Consider the following 22,457-nt stretch of genomic DNA (forward strand, 5'->3'; position numbering starts at 1 on the left):
ATGAATTTGCCCAATTTCTACTAGTACTTGTATGTTTTACCTTTTATATTTAGACTCCTAATCCAATTGGAATTTACCCTTATGTATGGTGTAAGATATAGATCTAATTTTATTTTCAGTTGTCTATCTAGTGATCTAGGCACCACTTATTAAAAAGTCCATCTTTACCCCAGTGATTTGAGAAGCTACCTTTGTTATATACTAAGTTTCCATATGTATTTGGGTCTAATTCTAGACTTTCTCTTCCACTTATCTGTCTATTCATGTGCGAACACCACACTGTTTTAATAATTAGGACTTTATGTATAAGAAATTAAATACAAGCATTTCTTTTATTTACTGGGATTTCCTCCAGAAAGGCTGTAGAGTGGCTATAGACCATACCTGCACTTTACAGTGTTCCAGTTCTTCTTTTAGATTAGACTTCTCTTGTTCCCATTCCTCACATGTACCGTGTCCTGGCTCTTTATCCTTCTGACTTAGCATTTCTGCTAGACGTTGATTAACTTCTTGTAGTTCTTTCTGATTTTGAGAATTCTTTTGGCTAAGCTCCATATTTTCCAAATCCAACTGTTGGTTTTTGGTTTTTAATTCTGAAATCTAATTAAAATTGAAATAAGTCTTAAAAACTAGTTATCCTACTTCTGCTAAAAATATATTTAGAGACTAATTGTTTTACCTTCTCTATGTAAAGTTACACGCACACACACACACACACACACATTTAATAGCAGAAAAAATACATACTCATTATTACAAAGTCAGTCAGTTCAGAAGTGTATGAAGAAGTGACAGACACTCTGTCCAATCCCACTCCACAGGGGTAGCCACTGTTCACAGCTGGGTACGTATCCCTACAGATTATTTTCTATGCATATACAGACCTATATACATGTAGTTTTTTCCTTCTTTAGAACAAAAATTTGCATTATTTCAGATGTTCGGATAGTCTGCTTTTTCCACTTATAATATCTTACAGACTCTTATTCTTTCCAAATCGGTGCATTCAGAAACCACCACATGCTATATTTTTAGTGGCTATAGGGCAGTGGTCGCCAACCTTTTTGGCACCAGGGACCAGTTTCATGGAAGACAATTTTTCCACGGACCTGGGCTGGGGAGGGGTGGGGGGTGGGTGGGGTCGGGGGAGGGGGGTGGTTCAGGCGGTAACGTGAGTGATGGGGGGGCGATGGGGGGCAGCAGATGAAGCTTCACTCTCAACCGCCGCTCACCTCCTGCTGTGCGCCCGGTTCCCAACAGGCTGCGGACCAGTAGTGGTCTACGGCCCGGGGGTTGGGGACCCCTGCTATGGGGTATTCCATGTATCAAGACATTCCATACTGTATGTATCCATTCCCACACTGATAGACATATAGGTTTATCATTTTTTCTTTTAATTATGAAGAAACAAAACAATCTTTTGGAAAATTCATTTACACATGGTAGCATTTTGTATTTAGGATCTTATTTTTGGAAGTAGGGCTGCTGGGTTAGAAGGTGTGCATATACATTACTGTTTTGATCGATAGCCCCACAATGCCTTCCTCATAGACTACCAACTTATAGTCCTATAATGTATGAGTATATTTGTTTCCTCATTCCCTTTTTAATACTAGACAAGATCAATCTTTAATTTTTGCTAATCTGACAGGTGAAAAAAAGAGACTCATTTAATTTGCCCTTCCCTAATTACTAATGAGGCTAACTATCCTTTTATATGTTCACTTCTTTTTTTCTGACTTGACCAATCATATAAATTATTCACTTTTCTACTCCATTTTGCAATTTGTTTGTAACAGTACAGAATATATTTTGGACGTTAACACCTTGTCTATTTCAAGTGCTGAAAACAGTCTTTTCCCAGGATGTCCTTGTCTTTTGACTGTTTCAGATAGATTCTCAAATGGCTTTTCCCCACACAATTGCATATTGTTGAGATTATACAAATTGGGCATTGAACGGCACAAGCTATCTAAATAAATCATAATTCTGTGAAAATATACATGGATTAACTAGTGTTCTATATCTGTAAAATGCTGTTCTTAACTTTCTGCTTTTAATTGTGGTGAGGAAAGAGGAAGGAGCTAACATGAATCAAAACCACATGTGGGGACCTCCCTGGTGGTCCAGCGGATAAGACTGTGCCCTCCCAATGCAGGGGGCCCTGGTTCGATCCCTGGTCGGGGAACTAGATACTGCATGCATGCTGCAACTAAGGAGTCCGCATGCTGCAACGAAGATCCCATGTGCTGCAACTAAGACCCGGCGCAGCCAAAATAAATAAAGATTTTTTTAAAAAGGGCTTCCCTGGTGGCGCAGTGGTTGAGAGTCCGCCTGCCGATGCAGGGGACATGGGTTCGTGCCCTGGTCTGGGAGGATCCCACATGCCACGGAGCAGCTGGGCCCGTGAGCCATGGCCGCTGAGCCTGCGCGTCCGGAGCCTGTGCTCCGCAACAGGAGAGGCCACAACAGTGAGAGCCCCGTGTACCGCAAAAAAAAAAAAAAAAAAAAAATGCTATCTGCTACAAAGAGCACAGCTGAATCTAATTCAAAACAAAACAAAACAAAACAAAACAAAACCACAGGCAACACAGAGCTAGTATTTCACAGGTTCGGTTTTAGAGGTTATCACCTCCCCACTCCCACTGATTATAAAGCTAGTATTCAGCACCAGAGTCTAGAAATAATATATACATTATTATATTCACAAAAAATAGAAACCTAGTTTAGAATTAGCATGAGGTGAGTTTCCATTTTGAAACTCAGGATTTACAACCTTACCATTATTAGCTACATTTCCAGTAGCATGTGCTGTAAATTTCAAATTTTAAAAAAGAAAATTTTAGAATCAGGAAACATTGGGAAATATTCTCTCCTTACCTGTTTCTTTAAATTTTCAACCATCTTCTGAACTGCAGCTTTTTCCTGTTTTACGGTTTCTATTTTTTGCCTAAAGGGACAATGAAAATATAACTTAAGAGTTAGGCTTTAACGGTTGAAGTAAAATAGTTTTAGTCCTCACAAAAATGCCTTAAGAACATTTAAATATATGTCTTACCACATTTCTTCCTGAGATCCATTTAATTTCCCTAATTTCAGGTTAGAAATGCTGTCTTCTTCATTTAAAGTAGTAATTTCATTTCTCAAAATAGAATTTTCCTCTTGAAGCTTCTCAGATTCATATCTGAAGTACAGAGATTTTTAAAAAATAGTTATAACAAGGCAGTCATCTGGCATCTTTGGAAAATACTTTATAGTAACTTCCAATTAAACACGTATTCCATGCCAGTTAAAAAGAAAAGCCTAAATTAGTAGTCTCTTGGTGCTTGGAAATCAAGCTATGACCTATTGACTCATTTCTTTTGGGAAGTAAGAATTTCACTAAAAGACATTAGGGAAGTGTGACTGAAACACTTGAGCATGGAGACAGAAAGGAGACTCAATGCCCATCCTGGTTGCTGACTTTCTCAGTGGCAAGCATATGCTTTGAGCAAATTATTTATTTCAGTCTGAAGTCCTGCCTGCTCCTAAAGACAAAAGCCATATTACTAAGCTGTATGAGCTTCAGTTTTAAACCCCAGGGTACCTAGAGAAAGAAAATTCACTACATAAATGAAAGGGCCATGTCAAAATATGTACACTAATGTTTACTTTGTGATTTCTTTCATCTCATTATGATTTTTAGAACTAAATATGGTCTGAAGTAAAATGAGGAAAAACTACGCCCAGAATTATTTTGTTTTTTCATATCATTAAGATATTTCAGACATGATGTAGTCTTTTTTTTTAAACTAAATTTGTTAGAAGGCTATTGCAATCATATTTTATAAAGTTGAGTGAGCAGTGGTTCAAATTAGTATCATTTTTGTCTTTGTTCTTCAAGCACATTTATTAGAATCTGATAGCGCCTCAAAAAATTATATGTTCTAAGATAAATTTCCAATGTTTACAGAATATCAGCCTGCACTTCAAGTGATATAAGTGAAAAACTATAAGCCATGAGACACAACACTTTTTCTATATTAGTGTAAGAAGAGAGTTCTTATCTACCAAGTGAGTTAATGATACACGAAAGGCATTCATTCTCATATAACTTGTTTCATCAAAATGAGGAAAATAACCAACATTTAGCCAAAAAAAAACCCCACCAAAACTATCCATCCAAATGAAGTGCTACAAAAGAGTTAAAGACTTGACATACATGGATGATGCACATGGTTAAACAACTAACACTCTCCATCATGAACTTTCACACCCTAAATGAATGACATTTATTTCCTATAGAGGAAGCAGTGCCTCCTAGGCAGGGTTATTCTACTTGTTAATACGACACAGAAGCAGAAGGAAGTCTAAAGTACTGCTCTCTTCTTGAAGACTAACAGGTTAGTTTCTCTAGGCACAGCAAGCAGCGAAGTTAGATTTGGTGAGGTGCTCTGTGGGATTCCGTGAAGTGTAGAAGGTACATACATTACCTCAGAAGCTCAACTTTTTGCTGCATCTCACTGCACGTGATTTGCAAGTCATGCATCATTGCCTTCAGCTCTTCCTCCTTTTCTCCTTGAGAAGGTACATCTTTTTGCTTAACTAAAGCAGTGACTCTTTCCCTCAACTTTCTAGTCAGCTCCTGCAGCTTCTTTTTCTCCCGTTCTAACTCTGTGATCGTGGCCTGGCGTTGAAAATGTTTGTCCTGAAGGCTGAGGAGAGCAGTGTTTTCCTCCAGTATTACTTGGTTCTGTACTCCAGGCTTTTCTTGATGTGTCTGGAGTGTTCCATGTAGCCAGGCAATTTCATGTGCTTTTACTTTTTCTAAGAGCTGTGTATTCTCCTGCTCTAGGTACTGGTTTTCTTGACAATGTTCTTCTATAATATGGTGTACATTCATAATCTTTGGTACACACTCTTCCAGTGTCTGATTTAGTTCAAGGACCTTTTCATCAGGTCCGACTTCCAGGTTATCTAAATGGGCTTCCCATAAGGAGAAGCAGTCATACTGCAGCACTGCTCTTTCTTGCAGCTTCTCGATCTTGCCTTGAAGTCGCAAAACCAGAACATGCAGTTCCTCATTTTCTCTTTTGACCTCATCATAACTCTTTTCCAGGCTAAGGAATGTTTCAGTCACTTCTTCAACTTTCTTTAGCTCATCCTGTAATTGGAACATTTCTGAAGTGAGTTCTTTGTTATTTTCTAGTGCTTCATCGTACCGCGTCTCCATCACTCTCAGCTCTTCATGAAGACACTCATTTTCTCTACTAGCATCTTCATATAACAATTTATACTTGGTGGAAGCCTCAGGGATTCTTTCAAGCATCTTTAATTTCTTTTTTAGCACAGAAACATCAAAAAGTAAGTCCTGTTTCTTTTCAGAAGCTCGATCACAGTCTGCACGTAAGATCATTAGTTGTTCCTGAAGCTGGCCAATCTGATTCTTTAGGTCCCAGGTTTCAGTCCTGGTCTCCTCACTATTTTCAAGCTCAGAAAAACTCTCTATTGATGCTTCAGACTCCTCTATTCTGACCTCCTGTCTCTGACCAGAGCTCGTCCCCATACTTTCCAGATCCCGGACCTCATCGCCTTGCAGGTCACTTAGGACGTGCTGCATGGTTCCACCTTCTACTTGTTTCATTCGGTTTGGCAGTAAAAATGGCTCTGTTTGTTCCACGGAATTTCCAAAAAACCCAGTAGTTGGCTCATCTAAACAAGAAGACATTACTGACTCTGGCTCTAATTTTTGCAGCCTCTGTTGCAACCTAGAAATTTCAGTTGCCATTTTCACATTTTCCTTCACTGCTCGTTCATGAGCTCTTTGCAGGCTTAAGAGGACATCTCCGTTCTCTTCCAACAGCTGCTCTCCTTGCTGGAGCAGGGACATGGCTCCACTTCCTTCCACCTCCTCCCTTCCCATTGCCTGGCAGCCATTCTGAAGCCTGGAGGGAGGAGATCCCACCTGCTCCATTTCCTTAATTTTATTCTGAAGCCTGGAGATTTCTGTGCTCATCTCAGCCCTCTCTTGATCTGCTTTCTCACAGGTCACTTTGTAGACACTCTCCATGGCCAGAAGCTTGGACATCATTTCCTGCCTCTCCTGGTCACGTTCCCTTTCTAGCCTTTCAAGCCTCTGGCTGGCCAGCTGCTCCGAGGCGCCTGCCTGGCACAGGACCTGCTCACGGTCCTTCAGTTCTCTTTCATGACTGCTCTTCAGCTCAAGTATCTGGCTGGACAGCAGACTTTGCTGACTTTCCGATACAGTTCTTAGATCTTCCAGGTCTTTGAGTAGCTGCTCTCTCTCAACAACCATGCTATTCAAATGTTCTTTGTATGTTTTCTCCAGCATCTCTTTCTCCTGGGTCAGGACCAGAGAAGTTGCTTTCTCTCTCTGGAGAGTCTCTTTAAGCTGCTCCTGGGCTTCTGCACACTCCTGGGTGAGCTCGTCCTTCTCAAACTCCCACTGGGATCTCTCCTCGCGCTGTTGTTCCAGGACCTCCTTCAGCTCTCGGCGGTAGTGCCCCTCCAGACTTCGCAGAGCATTTTCACATCTCTCAGCGACTTTCTGACAGTCAGCCTGAAACTGGGCTTCTATCTGAGAGGTTCTTCTATTACACTCAGTTTCCATTTTTTCCCTAAATGTGGTCAACATACAGCATTACTGAAACTGCCATCAACTCCAGAAGCAAACAAAAAACATTTTCCCATGCATAGAAGAAGCAGCCAAGCAAACAATTTAAATATTTTCTAAAAATGGTCTTCACTTATTCCTATGTGATTCATTTATACTGAGAAGGGATCTCATTTCTGAGAGCCAATGCTGGCAGCCATAATTAATTTAAAAGACTTACTTACCTCTCTCTGCATTTAGAAGGAAAATTTAGAAACCAAATTCTTTGGTATACTCCCAGATGTATTTGTTTATGGATTTTTAGCCAAAACCTTAGGCTGATATTTCACATTAAATGTTCAAATGCATATTAGCCTAAACCCAAATTTGGGAAATACATAAAATTCTTCCATTTTAATTAAGCAGACATTTGTGGATAATAGTCATATAAACCACACATATTAACAAATTCATTATGTTTTGCTTTTTATTTAATAAAGTAGCACCGGGTTAGAGTATGAAGCACCAAAGCCCTGAAAAGTACCTGAGATTTCACGTGAGGAAAGTAAGCACGAAATGGTGTTTCATAACTCTGGAAGGAAATGTAACTTTGCCCAGAATCTAGCTTATAAATGGCCTTTCTCAGAAAACAGCAAGACTGAACTAGGAAGAAATCACATTTGTGATAATCTTATCCTCATCTGGAACCTTAAAAAGTACACTCCTGATACAAAAAATACTTTCCTCTTTCTAAAAAAAAGTTTCAATACCCCAAGGTAGGCTTATATCTAAACAACGGCAAAACAAGTTGAAAAACTAAAAAAGAATCTAGTCCGTCAGCGGGCTATTATGTCTTCTGATTTTTCAAAGCCTCCTTAACTGACTGGGATTTCTGGTGCCCCCGAGGAATGGTGCCCCAGTTTCCTCCATTTCCCCCATTTTCTTACCTTCCCTCATGTAGTTCCCTTTGGTGTTTTTCCAAGAGCTCTTTTTGCAATTCCTCTTTCTCAAGAGTATGCTTCTCCACCAGGCTTTTCAGCTGCTCCTGGTGAACTTGTTCTAGTTCCTGAGTCAAGCTTCTCACCTTCTCTTCTGTCCAGGCACCATTTTGAATGAGTTTTTCCCTCTCTCCATTAAAGCTTTCCTCTGCCTGCTCCAGCCTAGCCCTTAGCTCCATCTCATGCTCCAGCCTCAGCTCCTCCTGCAGGTGAGCCTTTTCCTCATCCCACTTCATTTCCAGTTGTTTTTTTTCCTCCTCATGTCTGCAGATAGCCGTGTGTTGTACCTCCTTGAGTACTACTGTCTGGCCCTGAAGTTCTGCAATTTCATTTTTAAGGTCACTTATTTGTTCTTCCAAGATGTGCACTTCATTTTCATACTTTTGCTTCATGTTCTCCTGCTCCTTTTTACAGGCAACCTTGGTTTCATCTAGCTGCTTTTCATAATGATGCACCTAAAGCCAGAAAGTAAAACCACCACAATGTTATTCAACTCAAGGCCATGGAAAGGTGATGGGGCAGTAATTACTTTTCTCCTACAAGACATTCCTCAGTTTTCCCATTTTTTGTTTTAAAGTAACAATTCAAAAACACATTAAATAAGATATCTTTAAGTCAGGCATGGTTTGATTACCTTTTTAACTTGGTTGAATTTTATTAGTTTCTGAACAACTCTATTAAAACTGACTAGACCTTCACAGAGATACCATTTGTCTCCACGGGCATCCTTTCCAACTGCAAACTTAGGGCCTTAACATAGTTAATTAAATTTAAGTATTTGTTTAACACCTGTCAGGTACCCTGCAGACCTCATGGGGACACAAAGTTGGGTAAGACATAGCCCCTGTCATTAAGGAAAAACCACTCTAGACATGCTCATGACAACTACAAAAAAGTATACTATAAGTCAGAATAAAACATATAAAAGGTATAGGGAAAATAGTTACAATGTAACCTGGGATTCAAAGGAGGGAAAAATCACATTTGGTTGGGAGACTTCAGCAATGTAAGAGGTAGCATTTGATATAAACTCTGAAGGTTAAGTAGACTTTCAAGAGGTAGAAAGAAATAATAACACAGCACGTAATAGCACGAGCAAAAGAGGACAGTTTGATGAAGAGCAGCAAACTACCTAGTTTGGCTGGAGGATAAGGTAACTCAAAGGAATGGTAAAAGAGAAGACTGGAAATATAACCTAGAGCAACACGGTAAAGGGTTTTGAAGGCCAAGATTCAGAATTTGTACCTAATTTAGGAAGTAATGCTATATTGAAGGGCTTTTTAGTTTTATTAAGATGTTTTTCAATGAGTTGGAAATAATGTAATTGTCTACAAGTTCCATGCTTGCTAGGACTGAAGATACTACATTTTTAAGAATCTGTCTCCTATGAGGAAAAGGCCTCACCCTTGGCCTGTGAAACCATGCTGAGGTAGTGCGTTCCTGGTAGCCAACAGGACACAAGAGGAAATGTATAGAAAGTGCTGCTCTTTGAGAAAAAAGAATTGAGAATGTCCTACATGCAAAAGCTTGTCAGAGCTCAAAGAAATCAGAGAACAGGATTGATAAAAAGGTCTTACTTTATCTTCAAGCTCCAGTCTCAGGCAACACAAGTCCCTGTGATGTTGTTCTTTCATCTGTTCGATGACCAGCTCCGCCTCGATGCTCATATTCAATGGATTGCATTCTTCAGAACCAAGCCCTGAAAACACATCGGATCTGTTGACCTTGCAGCAGGTTCTTTCAATAACACAACTGGCATCTAAGGAAGGATATCCAGTTTAATTGAGGAATAATTTTTAGCTTAAATTACTACAGATGAGATCTACTAGGAAACAACAGAAGCCAAGAGAAGTCCCTTGTTTTTAAGTATTAGGGAAAACAAGAAAAAATGAAGGTGAACAGAGTCTTTCATGTACAGGCAATGTACCAAACCTTAATAGAATCCAATAGCAGGTGGGAGTAGATGTGGAAATTGTTGCTTAAAGGTGACCTCCTCCTAATGAAAATCCTGCAGAGTGAGGTAGTTAGGTCAAACCAACCAGCCTTCTTTCCATCCAATGAATACTGAGTGACAAATTAGCAGAGGGGCCATGTGGCAGGAGAATGAATGGCCAGCATACTTGCTATGCTTTGAGGTGTTAACGTCACGGGTCAAGATATCCAACCCACCCCTCAACATTACAAAAGATTCAGTATTGTAATATTAATTTCCTGTAGTGCAGAGAGCGCCTTACCTTAAATTATCAGCTAAAATTTTTTAAAGAATAGGACATAGGTTAGGAGCCTGGATATAGGCAGATTAGATAGAAAATTCTCAACTCATTCATATGAGTTCACCTCTGCAACTGCCCATGATGATGACTGAGAAGGACACTGAAATGTGAAGCATAAGCTGAGGGCTGAGCTAGTACAAGGACAAAATGATTACATCTAATACTACGTAGAAATCTCTTAAGGCAGGGGACTCAAAAAAAGCTTTTCATGTGGAGATACACAGACAGATGCAAGAAAGAGCGTACGTCTAGCATCTGGAATTGACAGTCTTGCTTTGGGCTTTCTCTTCATCTATCATGGCATATCCCCAACTGAGAAGTGATACCTGGGGGTAAACCATCCCAAGATGACACAGCCTCATGTACCCATGAGGAGAACTCCCAGCCCTTGGTCATCTATGGAAAAGCCCAGAAAAGCTTCTGAGATACATCATATCAGTTGGGCTCCATTCTTATACCACAGTAAGGCTACAGAGTACAGACTTAGAATCAGAGGAAAGGTGTTCAAGCCTGTCCCTGTCCCCTCTCCAATCCCCTATTTACTCTAGAATAAATAGGTAGGGAGAAGAATAAACAACACTTGTAAGAACCTGTACTCCTGTTCCAAGGAGCAGTGGGGAAAACTATTTATGATGAAGAATTTATTATAAACCCTTTCTGAAACTGAAATTCAACACACTGGAGGAAAGGGGCAGGATGCCAGGAGGGAGGAAAAGAGCTGATAATGAATGTAGGGGGGTTCCCAAATGACTCTGCCTTCCAACCTTGCTACTCAAAATCCTCCTCAAAGGCACAGGCAACCAAGGTTTATTTATCTTATTTGTTGTTTTGCAGACATTTAGCACAGCCAGCATAAGGAAATCAAATTTTGTGGTTTCTGTCTGGCTCACTCTCCAAAACACTGTCATACCAGTTAGGTACTCTTTTAGAAAGGGAGGATTCAGCAATAACTCAGTGACTGAATTCTAACACTCCCAAGGCCTGGATTCTCAGACTTGTGGCCAGTTTTTGTTTTTTTTTTAAACGAAGCAAATATCCTTGTGGTTTAATTTTTCCATTTCTTTGTTGATGCATATAAAAATCAGATGGAAATATTCTCATAAAGACTTCAAGGACAAATGAAAAAACAGACCACAAGTGAAACAGCTCAAGAAAATAGCACTGCCAAAGTCTTTTTTTTTGGCGGGGGGGTGGGGCGGGATTGCCAACATTTTGCAATCCTACATTCAACCATGGTTTTAAAAACAAAAGTCAAAGGCAGAGACTCTGAAAAGATGGCGTCTGAATGTCTTACCCTGGTCAGGCTCGACGCAACCACTGTTAATATCATGTTCTTCTGACGGTGAGTTCTTCGAGGGAAGTCTTAACACTTTGCCTTGTGCACGATATTCTTCCAGCTCAGACTGGAGTTCATCTACTTGGTCTTGTAATAGCTGGAGTTTAAAAACCAATACAAGTCTTAGATGTGATGTTAAAAACACAAGTAACAAAAGAAAAAATAAATAAACTGTACATCATCAAAATTAAAAACTTTTGTGCTTCAAAGGATACCAACAAGAAAGTAAAAACACAACCCACAGGAATGGGATAAAAGTTTTTGTAAATTATATATCTGATAAGGGACTTGATTGTAGAATATATAAAGAACTATTACAACTTAATAATAAAAAGACAAATAACACATTTAAATATTCAGCAAAGGATCCAAAGACACATTTCTCCAAAGAAGATAAGCAAACGAAAAGATACTAAATGTTATTAGCCATCAGGGAAATGCAAATCAAACTCACAATGAGATACCACTCAATACCCAATAGGATGGCTAAAATAAACAAGACATACATATATCCCCATATCCCCTCCTTCTTTTTTTTTTTTGCGGTACGCGGGCCTCTCACTGCTGTGGCCTCTCCCGCTGCGGAGCACAGGCTCCGGACGCGCAGCCTCAGCGGCCACGGATCACGGGCCCAGCCACTCCGCGGCATGTGGGATCTTCCTGGACCGGGGCACGAACCCGCGTCCCCTGCATCGGCAGGCGGACTCCCAACCACTGCGCCACTGGGGAAGCCCTCCCCTCCTTCTTGAGCCTCCCTCTAGGTCATCACAAAGCATCGAGCTGATCTCCCTGTGCTATGCAACAGCTTCCCACTAGCCATCATTTTACATTTGGTAGTGTATATATGTGCATGCCACTCTCTCACTTCGGCCCAGCTTCCCCTCCCCCACGTGTCCTCAAGTCCGTTTTCTACATCTGTTTCTTTTTTCCTGCCCTGCCACTAGGTTCATCAGTGCCATTTTTTTAGATTCCATGTATGTGTGTTAGCATACAATATTTGTTTTTCTCTGTCTGACTTACTTCACTCTGTATGACAGACTCTAGGTCCTTCCACCTCACTACAAATAACTCAGTTTCGTTTCTTTTTACAGCTGAGTAATATTCCATTGTATATATGCGCCACATCTTCTTTATCCATTCATCTGTCGATGGACACTTAGGTTGCTTCCATGTCCCGGCTATTGTAAATACAGCTGCAATGAACATTGTGGTACATGACTCTTTTTGAATTATGGTTTTCTCAGGGTATACGCCCAGTGGTGGGATTGCATATGTATACATATAGCTGATTCACTTTGTTTGTGGTACAGTAGAAACTAACACAACACTGTAAAGCAATTATACTCCAATAAAGAGATTTTTTTAAAAAAAGACATATAATAACAACTGTTGGCAAGGATGTGGAGAAATTGCAAATCTCACATTGGTGGGAATGTAAAATGGTGCAAACATCTTGGAAAAAATTTGGCACTTCCTCAAAAGGTTAAACATACAGTGATCATATGACCCATGAATTCCATTCCTAGGTACATACCCAAGAGAAATGAAAGCGTATGTCCACACAAAAACTTGCATACAGGACTTCCCTGGTGGCACAGTGGTTAAGAATTCACCTGCCAATGCAGGGGACACGGGTTCGACCCCTGGTCTGGGAAGATCCCACATGCCATGGAGCAACTAACCCCGTGCACAACTACTGAGCCTGTGCTCTAGAGCCCATGAGCCACAACTACTGAGCCCACATGCCACAACTACTGAAGCCCGTGCACCCTAGAGCCCTCACGCCGCAACTACTGAGCCCACGCACCGCAAATACTGAGCCCACGCACTGCAACTACTGAAGCCCGCATGCTCTAGGGCCCGTGTGCCGCAACTGCTGAGCCCGTGTGCTGCAGCCAGTGAAGCCCGTGTGCCTGGAGCCTGTGTTCCGCAACAAAAGAAGCCACCGCAATGAGAAGCCCGCACACCGCAATGAGGAGTAGCCTCCACTCACCACAACTAGAGAAAGCCCGCGCAGCAACAAAGCAGCCAAAATAAATAAATAAATAAACCAGTGTGTACATGTCTATCCCAAACTCCCAGTCTATCCCTCCCTCCCACCCTCCCCTGCTGGTAACCATAAGTTTGTTCTCTAAGTCTGTGAGTCTGTTTCTGTTTAAAAAAAGCCAAAACAAAACCAAACTTGCACACAAGTGTTCACAGCAGCATTATTCACAATATTCAAGATAACCCAATGTCCATCAACTAATGAATGGTTAAATAAAATGTGGTATAGCTATATAATGGAATATTATTCAGCAATGGAAAGAAATGAAGTACTGATACATGCTACAGTATGGATGAACCTTGAAAACGTATGCCAAATGAAGGAAGGATAACATTGTATAATTCCATTTATAGGAAATGTAAAGAATAGGCAAAACCAAAGAGACAGCAAGTAGATTATTAGTTGTCTAGGGCTGGGGGTCATGGGAGAGATTACAGCTAGGTGGAGTGGTAGTTTTCTTTTGGGTGATGAAAATGTTCTAAAATTTATTATGGTAATGGTTGCACAATTCTGTGAATATACTAAAAGAGACTGAATTATACACCTTAAATGGGTGAATTGTATGGTTATGAAAAACTGTTTAAAAAAATAAATAAGTGGACAAATTTGGGGAATTTTTGGAGGTAGAGCTGACAGATTTTACTGATGAAATAACTAAAAGCATAGAAGAAAACACCTCTACTTGATTAGAGTCAAGAGCCATAACTTATTTATAAGAGTGGCATAAATGTTTCATTTCTTTTCTCAAAGTGTGCATGTATATTCCCTGAGAAGGCAGGCTATGAGGAACCTCATAAGGAGGTGATTATTTTCTTCATTTTTGCCCAAGTACAATGTTCATCTAAAGCAGTTAGAACTCAGTTATGCCTACCTTGTTAAAATAAACAAGTGTCTGTGGCTTAAGGAAAAAAAACACCCCAAATTCCTGAGCTTAGGAGAGTTACTTTTTAAAAAAATCAAAGATTCCTATTATTTATAAGGATGTTTTTGTGTCCTTTGGTAGGAATTTGTAATGACTTACTACTTAAAGACTTGAGTGGTTTCTGCTCCATTTGCATTTTGTAAATAAAATAAGGACTGTATTCAGGAAAAAAATCCACAGAACAAAAGCAAATTATATCAGCCTGCGCTAATCGCTCAGGAAAGACTAGTTTTGGAATAAGCACATCAACATGACCACATTTTCCTTCTCTTAGAATAAAACTTTATTTTCCTCTAATTACTGGCAATTTCTGACCCAGATAAAGCAGACAAATGCAGTTTGCATGATTCTCTCGTATTTCAGGATACTAAACAATAACATTAACAACTAGCACTTAGGTTAAGTGTTTTCTGTGTCTCAGGCTCTGTTCTAAGCACTTTACATATGTTTACTCATTGACTCTCCACAACAACCTTATCTGGTGGGTGTTCTTATTTTTTCTATCTCATAGGTGAGGAATTGAAACACCCGCAGATTAAGTGATGTGCTCATGATCACACAGCTAGTAAATGGTGAAGCAGTATTTGAACCCAGGCACTCCTCTGCTAAGTTCTCTTCAGTCACTCACCCTGCACTGCTGCCCATATTCATTTCTTATCTGTGTCAGCCTTTCTTCTTGCAAAAAGAATTCAGCACTGCTGGGATCAAGGTCACCAAACTAGAAAATGAAAAGGGCAAAGTTGTCATTTTTTCCAAGTGTCCTTCTTTGACCTATAATGTACCAAAGGCCCAAGTTTCTGGTGTTCACCCAGTGTCTGGAGTACGAAAGGAATGTGACATTTAAGCAGAAACACCATCAATTAGATGATGGGGAGAAGATTCTAGAGTGATGTGTTCAGTCAAAGCAGAGATTGTTTCTCAGTGCCACGCCATGTTTCCCTCGTATAAATTAAATCCCTGCAAAAATGACAGCTTCCTTTAGTCACATAAATAATTCCATAATAGAAATTTTCTTGGTGGCATAGCTTCTGCTCTTTTGAGTGAACGACACTTTGGGGCTACATATCAGGAAATCAAATTTAAACAGACTTACCTTTTCTGCCAAAACATTTTCCAAATTTCGCTGAAGTTTGTTTGTCAGATTCTCATACTCTGCCAACTTCTCTGCATTTTCCAGAAGCTCATTTTCTAGACGACTGTTTTCCTGAAGAAATTTGGGGATATTAAGTTGCCACAGATTAAGAAATAAACTGTTGTACCATTTTATAGCATGCATACATCAATGCTCTAGATTGAGAAAATGTGTTCATCTCCAAAGTTTCAGTACATTAGAGCAGAAAAAGTAAATATTAAAAAACTGATATCTATCTTATAACCTCAAAGCATGACTCCTGGAGGCATGCTTTTCTTGATCCTACAGAACCATGCTGCCCAACAGTGGCCACAAGCAGTCACAGGTAACTATTCAGCACTTGAAATGTGCTGTGAATATGAAATATTCAGCGGATATTGAAGAGCTAGAACAAAAACACAAAAAACTCAGTAATAATTTTTGTAGATGAATTACAAGTCAAAAAGATACTGTTTTGGAGATATTAGATTAAATAAAAATGATTTAAAATTAAATTCACCTGTTTCTTTTTACCTTTTAATGTGCCTTTTTGAAAATTTGAAATTACATATATGGCTTGCATTGTATTTCTATTTGACAGCATTGCAGTAGAAAATTTAATGACGTGAAAAACATTCTCAATAAACTGTCAGATGAAAGACTGGTTGCAGAATACCTTGTTCATCTGACATACATACAGCTATACATACAGGTTTTTCATAATTTGTATTTTGAATTATTATAATAAAATATCAACCAAAGTCCACAAAAGTGGGGTTTTTCTGTATATAAAACACTTGTAAGATTTCCACCCACATTTGTCAAAAAAATAAAACCACATGGATATGCCATTTGACATATTTTCTATCCCAATGCTAAAGGATAATTGGAAGAACATTATTTTCAAAGTATATTTTGCCAAAAGAATATAGAGCCAATATATTTTAAATACATTCTTGTTCACACCCTCACAGAGTAACATGGAGTGAAAAAGAATGTGCTTGAAGTGTTTTTAAAAAATACTACCTTCCCCCAAAATGCCAGTTCTACAACTCTAATCTTCCAAAGTGTGTCTAAATTTAGATGTTAAAACAATCAGGAGCAGGGCTTCCCTGGTGGCGCAGTGGTTGAGAGTCCGCCTGCCGATGCAGGGGACATGGGTTCGTGCCCCAGTCCGGGAGGATCCCGCGTGCCTCGGGGCGGCTGGGCCCGTGGGCCGTGGCCGCTGGGCCTGCGCGTCCGGAGCCTGTGCTCCGCAACTTGAGAGGCCACAACAGTGAGAGGCCCACATACAGCCAAAAAAAAAAAAAAAATACTACCTTCCCCCAAAATGCCAGTTCTACAACTCTAATCTTCCGAAGTGTGTCTAAATTTAGATGTTAAAACAATCAGGAGCAGGGCTTCCCTGGCGCAGTGGTTTTGAGTCCTGCCGATGCAGGGGACACGGGTTCATGCCCCGGTCCGGGAAGATCCCACATGCCGCAGAGCGGCTGGGCCCATGAGCCATGGCCGCTAAGCCTGCGCGTCCGGGGCCTGTGCCCCGCAACAGGAGAGGCCACAACAGTGAGAGGCCCGTGTACCGCAAAAAAAAAAAAAAAAAAAAAAAAAGACAATCAGGAGCAATTTCTGTGTATCGGGCCTGTGTTGGTGCTCTGGAAACTGACAAATCAGCTTCTGTTGCTGACCACAGGGAACACACAATCGGGACCCGTGGCCGGGGCGGCATATATGAATACAATTATCTATGATGTGATAGAAAATATGCTATCTTCTGGCAAGAAAAAAAAAAAGTGTAATGGGAATGAAAAAGTAGTTTGGCCTGCAGTGTTGGAGAAAGCAGTGAAGGAGCCTAAAAGCTTACTGAGGAACTGAGACAGCTGATGGCAGGTGCAGCAGGGTTGAGGGCATGGCCCTGGGGGTTGCTGGCAGGATCTGAGGTTAGAAAGGCATGAGGACAAGCCCCCTTTCAGGGCCCTTCAGTGTTGCCATGTTGCACTTTTACAGAGGGAACAGCATGATTTTAAGTGTTCTTAAGTAAGGTAACTCCGGTGACAATATGGAGGTTGGATAGATGGAAAAAAGGATGCACACAGGTCAGCTGAGAAATCGTGATGAATTGTGAACCTATTCAGAGGCTGTGGAAATGGAGAGATGGGATAAATCTGAGAAGCATTTCAGAGCATCAACGGGACTCAGAGACTGATAATCGAGGATGACTGAGGACTCTAGCTTCTAAGACTTTCAGCACAGGTGGTGATGTAGATTAGGGAGAAAATTCCAGAGAGGAAGCAGTTTGATGGTTAGGAAGTGAGAATTAGCTCAGTTTTTGATGTGTGGAGTTTCAGGAACCTTTTATAACTTCAACAGTAGTGAATATTCCATAGGTACTTATTACCTTCTAGATGCTGTATATGTAGCAACTCATTTAATCTCCATATCAATGCTATGGGGTAGGTATTACGATGGTGCCTCTTTTGTGCATTAGGAAACAGGTTTGAGTAACTTGATCAGGGTTTCCTGTAAGTAGTGGTATCCAGATTGGAACCAGGCAGTCTTGAGGCCAGACCCCCCTACCCCGCCCACCCTTTATCTCTAGATAACGCTGTACCATATTATCTGGTGTCAGAGTCCAATAAAGAGAAGGATCACTTCCTCTACTGAAGCACAGGGAAGCAGAGGAGGATGTATAAGGGAAAAGGTTCATTTGGAAGCAAAGAAACAAAGCTGATGGCCTCTGTGTGGCAGGAAATAAAGTCATCTGCTAAGAATGAGGAAGGGGGAGTGCAAGGAAGGAAGAGAGCATCAACCAGGAGCCAGACAGCCCTGAGGACCCAGTGCAGCTTCAGGGGGTAAGAACAAGATATGCTGTTGGCAAACAAGAAGCCTAGACACCCCTGAAATCTAGCTCCCGGTGGGAGCTCTACCATGTCCGGTCATGACGCAGCTGGGCAGACTTATGAGCCCCATGCAGACCTGTCCTCTTACAGAGCTGTGGTTTTCCATGTGTATTCCCAGCAGGGACACAGACTGTACAACCAATAGGATAATTACCTTTAAAGAGAGGGCAAGGCGGTCCCGGGTGTAATTCTCTTCTGTTTTTGCCTTTTCAATTTCCTGCTCAAGTTCCAAACGCTGCTTGCCCACCTGTTGTAGGATCTGTTCTCTCTCCTTTCGAAGCTCATTCTTTAAGGCTGCTGTTCGTTCCTTGTACTCTTCATCCAGTTTCCTGTGAGGAGGAAAGACTGACAAGCTGCCATCAAATCCCTCAGAGGTCCCTACGTGGATCCACCAAAAATGGAAACACAGAGTCACAGAGATGGGAAGCTCCTTGAGAAAGTGTCTAGTGAATCCTGCTTTCCTTGAGGCTTGGCCACACCTAAGTCACTCCGGCCAGGTGTGGCCAAGCGGGCAGGCAGGCTGAGCCCCACTGCCCTGGGCCAGGATGGTGGGAAAGGAGGGTCCTGGCCCAGCCAGTCGTACCTGAGGTTGTACTCATTCCGCTGCTCTATGGCTGCGTGGTGATCGTCCACCTCTGAGGCCATTAGAGACTTGAGCTTCTCAGCTTTTTCCAGATCTGACCGTAGCTTCTCTTTTTCTCTGACCACTTGATCAACTTGCTCCCTAGAATCACAAAGAAACCAAGTATGAGGGAAACTGTTTCTAAGCAACAAATAGACCCCAAAAAGCTCTCATCTGGCTTGCTTCAATACAAAAACAAAACCAAGACAACCAAAACCCTTCAAAAGCACACAGACATTCCACAGCCCTCTTCAAAAGACTACATGCAAATCTAAGCTCTACCTCATTTTCACAGAAGTGAGATGATAGGCGATTAGCCACATCTGTGTACAGGATGGAAGAATGTATGCCACAGGCATCTGAATGACTTGCTCAACAAGCAGGGAAGGGAATAGAGCAGGTGAACCTTCTGCTTAACTCACAGCAAATGCCGGATCTCAGCCTTAAAGCTGGCCAGAGCCGCCTGGTGAATGCTGTTCTTGGTAACCAAAAGTTCATTTTCAAGAGCCAGCGTCAGTTCTGTCAAATTAACATTTCCATCAAGGCTGAAATCCAAGGCCTAGAAATCAGAACAAGTTCAAGACAATCACAAGTTCTATCCTGTGAAAGCAGAAAATGTGAAGGTTATACAAACTCACAGAACTGAATTTACAGTCTACAGGTTGGAAGCTTACATTTCTTTAGGGATTGCTTAGGAACAATATTCAATCCACAGCATAACTAAGCTCTCTCTAAGAAAAACATAATGTGATTATTTGCATGTTTTAAAAAAATGCTACCTGGCACTGTAAATAAACACAACTGTAAAACTCTAATCTTTACCAACCAGAGATCAGCTAAGAAATTTCTTATCAATAATTTAGGGGTTAAAAACATGGAAAGAAGTTATCAATAATCCTGGTTGAAGCGGGTAGGAAAAGTTACTTCTTACGTCTGAGATCTTGTGAACAGAAGAATCATTAAGGAGAAATCCAATCAAATCACAGTTTCAAAAAAATGGAATTTTTCAACCCTGCCCCAATTCGTCATTTTTCTCTCATTTTAGCTGCCACACCTTCAGGATCTCTTGGCTGTTCTCAATGCCCTCTTCATGCCAGGTGTCAAGTATTCTCTCCACTGATGCATAGCCCATCCCATCATCCAGGCAGGAGAAGACCTGAAAGCCAATGGTACTTGTCATCGCAGACGGGGTTGTGGTCCGTCGTCCACTCTCATCGAAAGACTGGAAGAAGAAAGAGACTTGAGCAAGCTCAGGCATTGCAACATGGTGTTGGTCAAGACCAAAACTGGTCAGTCCTGACCACAAGAAGCAGAAGGCATGTCTCTCTAATTTATACTGATAGGATAAAAAGTCACGCAGCCCCTTTGATCTCCCTTTCCTAAGTCAGCCTAGAATGCAAAGCTTATCAACAGTTGACCTGGCCAGGAGTTCCTTCATATAGATGAAGTGTGTCTCTACTTAACACCAGGTTTCTTCTGACCTACAGCTAACAGAAGGGGCATAATTAGTGGTCTTCCTACTGTAATTTATGGTCATTTCTCAAACCCAACTTTTCCTTCCCCAGTGGTTCAGTCTTTCTTTACTACTCTTCTTTTGCCTCTCTTTCTCCTCAGTATTTTTCTTCAGACAGCAGATTAATTCATTAGAAATTATTCAAATGGATTTTAACTTCTACTCACAAAGAAACCACTTCCTATTTATTTCTTACCTGCATGGAGAGGTGCCTTTTCAATTGTCTATATGGGGTAGATGCTGATGGGGTAAGGGATTTTCCATTTTTGAACAAGCCGTAGAAAAAATCTTCTACACTCATCGTACCATCAGGATCAAGATTATGGAAGACTTCTTCAAGCATCTAGAAAAGGGTAACCATATATTTTAACTATTTCACTCAAAAAACCCCACAAGGCCCAAAGTACACTTCCAGCCAACAGAAATTGGCACCACCCTTGACCCCAGGACTCCAGAAATACAACATGTCCCTTTATTCTCACTTGACTGAGTCTTTTTTCCTTTCTAGTAATATGTCCTTCCCCCTCACATAAACTAAATAAAATTCATTTTCAACATCTTCATAATTTTATGCAATTTAGCATTTAACTGTTTTCTCTTTTGCTCATACTGTTAGAATGGGTAATCTTTAATGTTACTACACGTTATTCTTGCAAATTAAAGAATTACTTAAAAACATAAAGATATAGCTTCCTAGTGTCGTAACAACAGAAAATAGTGAGACATTCATTAAGCCGTTATATTATGGTGACTCCACATGATATTTTGCTTATATTGAATTTTGGAAATTGGTACGTCAGCACGGCAGAATTGGGTCTGGGACAGATGGCAATGATCTAATAGTTTGGGTCTGAAACCCGTGACTTGGGATTTAGAATATTACTTAAAACAGCACTGCGTGTTTGGGGTCTTTATTTCTTTTAATGCTTTAGCACAGGAGAAATGAAGACTGGATAGGAAGGATTTCATGTGTATGCAATAGAACGGTTCCTCCAAGAGATGTAAAGAGAAGCGAATTTTGCCTGACTACTTTGCACCCTGTGACAGTAATCAAGTAGTCCTCATCACATACAGTCCCTTCTAGAGGACTGCCTAGGAGATGGTTTGTTCCCTAGCTCAACAGAGGAATGGAAAAAGGAATAAGCAGCATGAATCATGGATACCGCAAAACAGGGAGGGAAGGCAAAGACCTCCGCCCTCACAGTCAGCTTCCTCTTTATTTGGGGGGCTAAAATTTTTCTCTAGGACATGCCCCCAGTGTACAAAACAGAAATCACCTGAGGATCCTGTTAAAATGCAGACTCTGATATAGTTAAATCTGGGGGTAGGGCCCAAGATTCTGCATTTCTAACGAGGTGATGCCCAGTTTGCTGAGTAGCAAGGAACAGAACAGGCAACAAACTTACTCTTGTTGCATTTGAGCCTACACCTGGTTCCATTCTAACAAAGGCCTCTTTGTAACAAATCCTTAATTTTTCAATATTCATTTCTTAAGTCTGGACTATTGCTAGGACTCCTGTCATCTCATAATTGTTGATTTTTATCCTTCATCTAAGTGCCTGAGGCATTTCTTTTATCCAATGCTTTTTTCTCCAGTTCATACCCAATAGGAAACATCTGTCTCTATTCTTGTTTTTATACCACTTCCTCTGGAGAGGACTCTGAAACAAGAAAATCATTCTAAAGAGTGGAAATCTTTGGAAGAAGCAACAGTTCCTAATAGAGAAGCATATGATGAAACAGATGGAAAGGTATTTGGGGCAAAATTCTGAGGTTGCCAAGCTCCCTTAGCTTCTCCGTCTCGTTCTCATCAACCAAAAGAACACTTTCTTAGAGGACTAGGCTTTCAGGACTGTCAAACCAGAAGTCACAGTAAAATCCAAGTGTGCTGACTGAAGTGAATCAGCATATTCTGGCTCTAACCTTAGCTCCACATGGGTTGGCCCTGTGACCTTGGCCAAATCAACGCACAGCTTCCTGAGTGCCTAAACACCCATCACCTGATCCATTTGAAGTGGTGGATTAAGTAAATCCTACCAGTTATTGTACTGGGGGAGTGGACAAGTAGTGAATACAGGGATGTGGATTCAGAAGAGGGTGGATGGGCAGGGCTGGGCAACTAGGGCACCCCCTGCAGTCTGTGCAG

General features: G+C 40.9%; 1 protein-coding gene across 4 annotated transcripts in view; it reads right to left on the reverse strand.

Annotated features, from left to right (window-relative positions):
- Window positions 1-22,457, reverse strand: part of NIN (ninein) — a gene marked incomplete at its 3' end in the record, with an annotated part of 94,645 nt that overhangs the window by 25,188 nt on the left and 47,000 nt on the right. For all 4 annotated transcript variants that reach the window (XM_079700459.1, XM_079700458.1, XM_079700461.1 and 1 more), the window contains exons 6-19: window positions 20,508-20,654; window positions 19,853-20,020; window positions 19,221-19,357; window positions 18,760-18,900; window positions 18,331-18,505; window positions 15,262-15,372; window positions 14,797-14,886; window positions 11,158-11,296; window positions 9,168-9,289; window positions 7,540-8,045; window positions 4,473-6,617; window positions 3,059-3,184; window positions 2,881-2,950; window positions 385-600 (exon numbers count right to left, since the gene is read on the reverse strand). In XM_079700459.1, the coding sequence (XP_079556585.1) occupies window positions 385-600; window positions 2,881-2,950; window positions 3,059-3,184; window positions 4,473-6,617; window positions 7,540-8,045; window positions 9,168-9,289; window positions 11,158-11,296; window positions 14,797-14,886; window positions 15,262-15,372; window positions 18,331-18,505; window positions 18,760-18,900; window positions 19,221-19,357; window positions 19,853-20,020; window positions 20,508-20,654 (4,293 nt within the window). The remainder of the gene's footprint in view (window positions 1-384; window positions 601-2,880; window positions 2,951-3,058; window positions 3,185-4,472; window positions 6,618-7,539; window positions 8,046-9,167; window positions 9,290-11,157; window positions 11,297-14,796; window positions 14,887-15,261; window positions 15,373-18,330; window positions 18,506-18,759; window positions 18,901-19,220; window positions 19,358-19,852; window positions 20,021-20,507; window positions 20,655-22,457) is intronic.

Source organism: Hyperoodon ampullatus, assembly GCF_949752795.1.
Source record: "Hyperoodon ampullatus genome assembly, chromosome: 3".
In the NCBI taxonomy this organism is placed as follows: domain Eukaryota; kingdom Metazoa; phylum Chordata; class Mammalia; order Artiodactyla; family Ziphiidae; genus Hyperoodon; species Hyperoodon ampullatus.